Source organism: Chiloscyllium plagiosum, unplaced genomic scaffold, assembly GCF_037043375.1.
Source record: "Chiloscyllium plagiosum isolate Xiang-an unplaced genomic scaffold, Cpla_swu_hap1 HiC_scaffold_11, whole genome shotgun sequence".
Lineage (NCBI taxonomy): Eukaryota > Metazoa > Chordata > Chondrichthyes > Orectolobiformes > Hemiscylliidae > Chiloscyllium > Chiloscyllium plagiosum.
Window position 1 is genome coordinate 82,182,384 of NW_028270149.1, and position 10,792 is coordinate 82,193,175.

General features: G+C 38.2%; 1 protein-coding gene across 4 annotated transcripts in view; it reads left to right on the plus strand.

Moving 5' to 3' along the window:
• klhl13 (kelch-like family member 13) overlaps positions 1-10,178 on the plus strand; it is a 215,369-nt gene extending 205,191 nt beyond the window's left edge. For all 4 annotated transcript variants that reach the window (XM_043704362.2, XM_087992242.1, XM_043704361.2 and 1 more), the window contains one exon: positions 8,864-10,178. In XM_043704362.2, coding sequence (XP_043560297.2) covers positions 8,864-9,351 — 488 coding nt within the window. In that variant the 3' untranslated portion in view covers positions 9,352-10,178. The remainder of the gene's footprint in view (positions 1-8,863) is intronic.
• The last annotated feature ends 614 nt before the right edge of the window (positions 10,179-10,792 follow it).

The following is a 10,792-nucleotide window of genomic DNA, read 5'->3' on the forward strand; positions in this document are numbered from 1 at the left end:
CTTATCAAATGCTTTCTGGGTGTCTGGATATACTATATCTAGAGGATCCTCTTGTTATGTCTTTGAAGAACTCTAGCAACTCAGTCAAACATGATTTAACCTTCATAAAACATTGCTGATTCTATAGGTCTATATTTTCCTACCTTCTGCCTCCCTTTTTGTTTAGTAATGTTATATTGGCATATTTCCAATCCACTGAAACCTTTCCTTTGGAATATCATAGTCATTAGATCCATTCTCTCTGCTACCACTTCCTTTATGACCCTATGATGTAGGTCATCAGGCCCTGATGATTTGTCTGTTTCCAATCTCCATAGTTTGTTCCAGTAGTTTTTCCCAAGTGATGATTTTTAAGCTTCCGAAACTCTTGTGATACTTGTTACAACTGGATGGCACTCGTGTCCTCCACTATCAAAATGTTGAGTTAGTTTTTCCATCATTTTTGTGTTCTCCACTATTAACTCTCCAATCTCATCCTCCAATGGCACGCCATTCACTTTAGTTACTCTCTGTTTTATACTCCAAGAAGCATTTCTATATGATTTTATAGTTTTGTGCTAGTTTTCTTTCATAATTTACCTTTGCTGTTTTTATGACATTTTTAGTAACGCTTTGTTGATCTTTAAAAGTTCTCTGATCTTCCAGCCTTCCACTGGCCTTCACAATGTGGTATGTCCTACTTTTTGTCTTTGAGATCTTTAACTTTCTGTTTAACCTGGATCCATGGATGATGTTCTTGCTATCGCTCTAATTCCTGCCCCTCCCCGCTAAAAAAAAAATTCAATTCTCCTTCTCAGGAATATACTTTAGTTGGGAGGAATTGAATATCTCCTTAAACACTTGGTATCACTTATCAACTATCTTACTCTTCCTCCCCAGTGGACTTGGGCCAAATCTGTCCTCATGCCTATGTTTAACTCCAGAATACTGGTACGAGAGTACAACTTTTCGCTCTCAAACGCACTTTGAAATTCTAGCACACAGTGATCATTCTTTCCTGGAGGAAAGAGATCATTTATTAATGCCACTTTATAGACAATACCAGATCAACTCCCTGGTTGATTCTCCAAAAATTACTGCAGTGTGGCCTACCATTCAGTAAAATCATGACTATCCTGAATGTGGCCTCAACTTCACGTTTCTGTCTGGTTTTGACTCTCTCTTACAGATTAAAAATCTGTCTAACTCACCCTTGAATATGTTCAGTGAGGCAGCTTCCACTGCTGTCTGGGCAAGAGAATTCCACACACTAATGATGTTCTGAGAGGAAACTATTTGTTTCATCTTTATCTTAAATCACAGTCTTGTTGCAGTGTGGAAGGGGAGACCATTTGGCCCATCATGTTTGCACCAGCTCTGTAAGCATTGTGATTTCTCATTAAATTCTTGTTTTTTTTTCCCATAACCCCTGGCATGTTCTTAATCTAAATACCCTATCGAATGTCTTCTTTGAACCTGCCTCCCTCTAACCCCAGGCAGTGCAGCCTAAATCCAACTACTCACTGTGAAACGAAGTTGTTTCTGACCATGCATTTGCTTCCAATGCAGAACACTTTAAAGCTGTTCCTTTTGATCCTTTTACAAGCGGAAATCTTATTCCTCTTTACTCTGAGCAAACCTCTTATGAGATTGAATGTTTCTCTCAAATCTCCCTCAAAAAAGTCCAAACTTCTCCAATCTATACTCGACTGAAGTTTCTCATCCTTGCGACGATTCTCATGAGCATGAAGCTACTAATTTTTAAACTATTCCCTCATTCTAAAATCTCCCAAGGAGGGAGAACATTCTTTCAACATCAACCTTGTCTAATTTCCTCAAAGTTTAAATGCTTCAATGAGATCACCCCTAATTTTTCTAAACCCCAATGGATATAGGCCCAAGCTGCTGAACCATCCCTCATCGGATAAAGACTACACATCCAGGAGGCAGATTAGTGAATCTTCTTAAAACCATTTCTGTTGTAACTATTTATTTTCTTAAAAAGGGGAAGTCAATTTTTGAATGATAATATTAGACCAAAATATTGGCGAAAAAATCAGTAAGTCTCGAACGATATGAAAGTCACCACAGTTAAATAGGAGCCAATCCCCAGATACATATTCATGCATTTCTCTGGGACATCACTAAAGCAGATTGTCAACTCGTTATTTCTTTATTCTTTCTGGGAATCTCCTATTTGCTAATTGACTATCATGCTTCCTATGTTATGCAAGTCCATTTCACAGATATTTTGGGTATCTTGGCTGTGAAGTACTTTAGGATGATCTGAGATTACATTGCATAAAATTCACTATATAAATACTTTTTTTAAAAGTGAGCACATAGTTTAAACACCACTGTACCTTACGAGTGGAGCTTTCTTCAAGGTGGTCAATTTGTATTTAACAAGAAAAGCTCACGACTATTGAAGAATGTCCTGTATATTATTTGGAATAAAGATGTTGCTGTATGAATTGGCATATTTATTCCTTATTGCCATGAACATTTCTAACCATGTGTTTTTTTAAAAGATAAATTAGATATTTTAAATAACCATCTGAAAACCACCCTGATTTAGATGAGAAATACACTGCTATTACAGTCAGCTTCTCTCCTCCCACAAGCAGTTGTGCAAAGTAGAAATCTTTTTTTATTCATGGCTGGTGGAGTTTTAAACTGCTTTTGCAAATGTAATGTTGCTGATTTGTTCTGAAGCCAGTACCCTGAAATGGCTCTCCTTCCCTGTGATTTTCATGAACTTTAACAGAATTATCCTTCCTTCAGCCTCGTATGTACACTTCTAAATGACTGATATTGTTTTATTGGAAAATTTGCAATAAGTGGCCCTGGAGAGCAAGCTCATTATTCCACTAGAAGGTTTGAACATTTAACATTTTTTCTTTTCAGCTCTGGTTTGGTTGCAACACTTGGTTTTCAGATGGAAGTATGATTATCAAAGTTTCTGCCTCTGTATTGCGGTGTCCCATACATGACTTGCCTCTTTCAAGTGGCGATCAAATTGAACGTTTGACATTGGCAGTTCATTTTAAACCTGGTCTTAAAGTATATTCCCAAAGTGTGGACCAGGACTGATTTCTGATTGTCAGTCATCTCCGATCAGGATAGAAACATTTCATACTGCAACACATTATGCAGGCAAATATCTTTGTCTTTCCAGTTTCTTCATTATTTCTATCAACTGAAGTGTTCTTATTTTTCAGAGCAACCAAGACTACAGTATGTCTGCTATAATGCACGATCAACGCGATTTGGCTATAATGCGATTGAAGAATTTAGTCATTATTGTAGAATGCAAACTTTCCTTACCTGTATTAGCTGTAACGTGATTCTGATCCCATTGATTTACATGGTATTACTATTAATGCAATTTTCTTATAACACAGGAACGGAACAAACACGTTATATCAGAACAGACTATTTGACCCCTCGTTTCTGTTCAGTCGTTCAGTTGATGGGTTTGGTTGATCTGAACCTCAATTCCATTTACCCAAATTAGCTACATACCCTTGGGTTTTTGTCAGTTAATGATTCAGAGTTAATGGTATCTATTGATCTCTATCTTGAAAGCTCCAATTTTCACATAGCACAGCATTTGGAATAGAGCATTAAAAGTGTTGCTATCCTTTTGAAAAGCCCTAAGTATTCTGCTTTCACTGGCTCTAATTTTAAACTTATCTTTCTTTGATCTTTGTTGTTTGATCTGGTGGAGAACCTGTCTGCCTCTATCCTACGCAAATGCATTTGGGTAGTCGTGCAAAATTCACTAAACCATCATGATATAACTACTTGAATAAAGCACGGTATTTTGAAGCACTGAATATGGGTGGAATGGCAAGTGTCTGAGTCATCAAAAACTAGTACAAAATAACAGTTTTCCATTCAGCACTATCTCTTTTAACTATCTTAAATTCTTGGGTCTGGTGCATGTATTCTTTACAAAATCCAATGGAAGAGCACTTGTATTTACTCATTGTAGTGTTTCAACTTCCAATTAGTGTGTTACTAATTACTTTTATCAGGTGGAAAATAATTTGGTCTTTAGTGAAGTAGATGTTTCTCCCAATTGGAGAATAAAACAGTTAAGCAATGCCATGGTCACCTTTCTCAAGTCAAACCTCCTCAGGACGATGGTTTACCTGGAGTCACTGATCTAGTTCAGTTATCTTTTTATCTGTTGAGTGTAGCAGAATAATAAGTAGTGCAACCTATGACACATAAATAGGTAGAAAAGGAAGTTGTGAAGAGGGCGTAATAAGGTTCCAAAGGAATCAGGATGAATCTTTGCCCATTCAAAAACTGTCGAATGGAGTATTATGTGAGAAAATATGAAATTCCCCATCCTGATAGGAAGGGAAAAAGATATATTGTCTAAATGCTGATAGTTTGCAATGTGATTTGGTATCCTTGTGCATGAATCACTGGTTTGCTTTTCCAGCAAATAATTAGGAAGTGTAGTAGAATGTTATTGTTTATCGTGAAAGGAATGGAAAACAGCATTTGGGAGGTTATATTTCAGTTATGTAGGGTATTTTTGAGGTCACATCTGAAGTACTGTGCAGAGCATTTATCACTTCATTGAATAAAGAATGTAAATCTGGTGGAAGCAGTTCATGGAAGGTTTACTCAACTAGTACCTGGAATGGGTGTGTCACGTTATAAAGAACGCTTGGAAGACAAGGCTTATATGTGCTGGAATTTTGAAGAGCAAGAAGTGACTTAATTGAAACATGGGAGCCTGAGATGGATTGACAAGGTAGTTGTTGAAAGGATGTTTCATCTTTTACGGGAATTAAGAACCAGGGGGTCCCCTTTTAAAAACAAGGAGTTATCCATTTGAAGTGTTTTCTAAGGGTTGTGTATCTGTGAAGCTCTCTTCCCGATAAGCCGGTGGAAGCAGAGTCCTTTAGTATTTTTAAGGCAGAGATTTAGCTTTTTGTTAAGCTTATCAGGAGTAGGTGGGGCAAATGGATTATGGATTCAACTGAATCAGCTATGATCTTTTTAAATGACAGAGCAGGATCAAGCAGCCAGATGCATACTTCTACTCCTAACTCTTGTGTTAGTATGTTTTCAACTGCTTCTAGATTGGCAGTTCTTCAGTTGGAGGAGGTTGAGCTGAAACTGTCAAACGGCTTCCTTATGGTCTGGTCAAAATGACACATGAGTTTCAGTATATTTTATTATTTATTATTTATTATTTTAACCTGCTTTAGAGAGATGCAAGCTGTGATTCTGTTAGCTTAAACTACTTTAGACATATTCAATAAGTAAGTCTGTCTGCCTTCTTCGTGTTGAGGACTCCTGGATGATGTTGGCACTTGGAGCTCTGTCTCAGTTTCCACAGCAGCGGTCTTGCGGATTCTACTCCAATGGTGAAAGGTCACCCCAATTAATACCGTTCTGAATCTAACATTATGTGCAGTCTTGCCATTCTGAGTATTTCCCAAGCAATCCTGTGTGTGGTGCTCGCAACTCAATCCAGGTGTCAGTACAAAACAGCCTGTTCCCAAGAATAAGGCAAAGTCATCACCAGCTGAAACAGGATGCTTTTACATGCAGCCTGCTTTTCATATATTCTCCTGCTTGTTACCTTGTCCAATTAACCCTTTAATGATTTGGTTTTGGAGATGTCATTTTAAGCCTAACACTACAGGCTGTTCACAGTTTGAGCCATCTTTAATGCCATCTTTGCAAGGTTGAGATGGACTGTTCCTACATGACAACAAAGCTACTTGGTACTTCATTGGCTGCCTTGAGAGATTCTGAAGCCACGGAAAGGTACAACAGAAATGCAGGATTTGCTTCATGAGCAGGTCTCTGTTCAAGTACGTTTGCTAGCAAAGGTAATTTAGTATTTTCAAAAAGGTGTTTAATTCAACAGAAAAAGTTTTCCAAAAACTGCCACATTTAGCTTGCATCCACCATTTGTTTTGAAAGGCCTGGTCACCTGGTAAACTATCTTGCAAATTATGGTAAAGATCTGAGTGATAATGTGTGACATAATTGTATTTTCTAATGGATTTCCTCCTTGCAGTGAATAAGAAACCCTAAGTAGGTTTGTACTTTGCAGGATATCTAATGGAACATTTTTAGTTTCAAAGGTAGAATGATTCAAGGCAACATGGCACAATTTTAACAGGGATGCAGAAACAGCAATACTTGAAAAAGTTTACATACATAAATGTTTGTCACTGGCAGAACATTATAGGAAATCCATATTACCAGCACTCACTGTCACAGTGTGTACATAGCATGCTCACAAAAACAGCATTGTCATGTTTCCCAGTGAAAACAATGATCTTACTTCCAAAGCACTTCAGTGCTTATATAGCCTTTAGAGATGTTTAGGTGATTTTGAAAAGTGCTACGTAAACACAAGTTATTTTTGTTAATTTCTCTCCTTAATATTTGCTATATTCTTTCTGTTTTTTTTATTTTTTTTCAGTAAATTTCAATGTTCTCCTTGCAATGCCCAAACCCAAATCATCGTTATACAGAGAATGAAAGTGAGCCCACTCTGCTTTCTGGGGCACATCACTTCCAATTTGATAAATCTGAGCTGACTCATTAATTCTGTTTTGAGTATAGTCAACCACCCTTCTGTCCCGGCTGTCATGTTTCCTCCTCTTCCAGATAACCAAAATAGATCAAAAAATATCTTTGTTAGATGGTGTAATTAATGCTTTCTGAATGTAAACCATGCTAATTTCATTCCCTTTATCCAATAACTTCTCCTCAAAATCCTCTTCAGTTTGTCTCTCATAACTTGCCATTAAAAACATGACATTAGATATCCAAGTTTAATTAGGCAAGTTATGACAAGTGGATACTTAACTGATCTCCAAATCTAGTCTGTATAGTATAATTAAAATTTGTTGCTCCTGCTGCTGCTGCTATGGAGTCCAAACTCTCAACAGGTAAAGAGAGGCAAATGCCTTGAGTTTTCACTGATTGATTCAAGCATTAGTTTGGATCCAGGAAGAGCAGGAATACTATCCCACTGCCAGAGGGAAGTTTTGATAACTCCTTGTCCAATAATGGCATGTCGTCCCTCTGGTCCCAATAGGTGTCCTTCCGTGACCCCTTCACCCATCATCCCATCCTTGTCCCCAAAGCCCACCTTTTGCTCCACCTTTCCTGGCTCCGTCACCTATTCTCATGCCCCTATTCCCCACTTTGTATTCTCGTGTCCCTATTCCTACTACATGTCACATCATCATTGACCCATGTCACAGTGTCCTATTGCACACATTCCCCATGCCATGTTGACCAATCACACACCATCACCACTAGCTTGCTCCTCCCATTCTACAATGACCTCTCTTCCCTTGCACCCCACTATTCAGTTTGGCCTTTCCAGCTCCCAGTCACCTACACTGTGTCCTGACTAATATTTATGTCTCACCCAACACTTGTAAAACAGAATTTCTGATTGTGAGAGCTTGCTGTGCACATATTTGCTGTTATATTTACAGCAGTGATTACACATCAAAAGTACATAATAAGCTGTAAAGTGCTTTGGGTGAATAGAGTAGGTGCTATGTGAATGCAGGCCTTTACTTTGTTTCTTAACCCCCCCCCTCAACCCGATGTTGATCACATTCATTATTGTCATTTGGCCATGCAGAAGTTGTATATTGCAGAACGAAAGGTCACATTTCATTGAATCTTTCAGTCTTGCATTCATTAGACAATTTGTAAGAGATAGCGATGTAAAAGGAAAACAACATTTATGCTGTACGAGAAGGGAATGCTGACTGGTTAGCAAGTGGACTGTAGTTTCTTGAGGCACTGCCATGAGGAATGCACCAATTTATGAAAATTGACAATTAACTGCCAAGGTTAGTTTAAATTGTAAACCAGGGCCAGGCATGTTAGCTCTAGTCAGCGTTTGCCCTGAGAAAGAAACCAAAAAATGTCTGTCACATATTATCTTTAATCCAGTTTATGGCTAAATTCACCCTCAGTTGTTGAAAGCATCAAATGTTTACCTTTTGATTTATCTCTTTTTAATGGCTTCTAGTTCAGTGAGAATTAAACTTCTGTTATGAATTAAGATATATCCATATGGATTGAATCATTTACATATATTGCTGCCTGTATCTCTATCTCCTCTCTATCTGAAAAATCTCAACATATGGAGTATTAGGTTCCCATCTCCTTACCCAAGAGGTGGTATTGTTGTGTTACACTCCTTCAGTCATCAAGCCTCTGACCTCCATTTTTTTATTGAAGAAATATTTGTGCTGAAGGATGTGATGAATTTGAGATTAATTGGCAGACACACAGCACAGTTTCGGGACATTTCCTTGGAAATTAAGCATTTGGGTCAAAATGAATTCCAAAGATTGAAAACCTAAATTATGAGGACAGGTTGCATCGATTCATTTTCTGTTCTCTTGAGTATAGAACGCAATGGTTTCATCTAAATTGTGTTTGAAATAGTGAGAGGGTTTGATATAACAGAAAAAAGGCACCACTTCCTGTGTAAGGGAGTCCAGAACATGGTGGAGGTGAGCAGAGGTGGAGAGAACTAAATGCAAGTGAAGCCATTCAGATGTAGTGTCTAAAATTACAACTAAGGGTCATAGTTTTTGTGAGGGAAAGCTGTTGAGGATTACAGAACCAAGCCAGGTAAGTGGAGTTAAAAACAGAGATCAACAATGATGATCTAATTTTATCGACAGAATCTCGGTCTTCATGTTCCTATTCTCCTAAAAATATTAGGTATATTCTTCCATCGATGCAGACTATTTGTTCTTCGCAGTAACAGAATTTAACGCATTGCCTTTTTCCTTCACAGAAAATGCACTTTACTGAAAGAATGTTTCCTAACTCTCCTGAATTTCATGTTACTCCTCAGGTGGGATTACTCATGATACCTTCCAAAAAGAACTCATGTGCTTTGACCCTGACACAGATAAGTGGACCCAGAGAGCCCCGATGACCACTGTACGGGGCCTCCACTGCATGTGCACGGTGGGAGATCGCCTTTATGTCATTGGAGGCAACCACTTCAGAGGAACCAGTGATTATGATGATGTCTTGAGCTGTGAATTCTACACACCTGCCCTGGACCATTGGACCCCCATTGCGGCAATGCTGCGTGGTCAAAGTGATGTTGGTGTGGCTGTGTTTGAAAACAAGATCTACGTGGTGGGAGGGTATTCCTGGAATAACCGCTGCATGGTGGAGATAGTTCAGAAATACGATCCCGAGAAAGATGAATGGCAGAAGGTCTTCGATCTCCCTGAGTCTTTGGGAGGAATCCGAGCATGCACTCTTACAGTCTTTCCACCAGAGGAAAATACTGGCTCACCTTCCCGAGAATCACCTCTCTCTGCCCCTTAGAGAAAGAACAGGAATGCCATTACTTCAGCTCTTACAAAGAACTCACTTGCACAGCATCATAATTAATATCAAAGATTTTCTGCCTATTTTGCTCGGTAGTAACTATAGTAGGCAGTGACACAAGTATAATTACAGAAACAGTGGATTGAGTTATTTGTGCAGTACTGTTGACATCGGTTGTCTGCCTGTTACAAGAGAGACATAATAATAATATATATGTCCAGGATTGAACTCTGAAAAAGTTTAGCGATTTTACTGTTATACAGTGTGATTGTTTTTTCTGGGGGGGATGCAATGCATTGCTGAGGATCCCCCACTATGATTCATGGAAAACAGTTTATTAACTTACCATTGAGTGCATCTTCTTTACCATCAGCTTGAGGATTTCAAAACATAGATTAATACCGTACGTATAGATGTGTGAAGACAGCCCATGACATGACTGTTTTCCATTATATGTTGACCCAAGTTAATTGGTTGCCCCATCTATTTGAAATTGCGGGACACACCTTGGTTTTTTGGTACGCTAAATTAAATGCAGCACTGCTGGTTTGAATTCCCGTACGCAGTATTTGTGCCACTATCATTTCATTTCTGAATTTAAGAGATGACTGGTTTAATTATGACCTGATCAGCTTTAGCCTTCTCCTTTTGTTTGTTGTACAAGTTATGATGGTGCTGCATCTCTCCTCTTCACACCTTGGTTGGTGAGCCTGTTTAACACATCAGGCATTGACTGTAGGAGTATTACTGCAGCTCAGTGAACGTGAATGATAACGCTCAACGTTTTATGTTCAATAAAGGTTTAACTGAAATCAGCAGGCCTACATACTTTCCTACCTTGCATTCTTTACAAAATGTTTTTGATATAAATTACGATATCTATGTTCTTTTATCTTTTTTTGCATTTTTTAATGAAACTTAACTCCACAAAATGTGTTTTTGAAGGAATATTCTGACAACTCCAACCTTTTCTGATTAACACATCAGGGCAGACAGATGTGAAGAGATGTCAATGTTTTGGGTTTCCATCCATCATAAAAGCTTAGTTTCTTCTTTCAACCTGAGATATTACACAGTATTATAAGAACAATACTATGTGTTCTCCTGAAATATTGTTCAAAGGAACGTAATATTTCGACTTTTGTGTATAATGAAAATGATCTTTCTTTTCTTAATTCTGCTCTTTTTTTTTTGCAATGCCCATTCAAGTCAGCCCAGAACCAAAACTAAGGAAGATCCAACCCTTGTACTTCCCATCAATGCACCTACTTAGAATGGCTTGATTTAGTTGGTTTTCTTAAGAAATGCAGGAGAAACTGTTTAAACCCATTAAATAAGGTTTTATAGCACTGCTTACAACGCCAAATGACTAAAAGCCTCAAAACCTCTGTGATGTGTCTGTTCATAAATATCCTGGAAAGAGAGAGGAAGCAGTGGG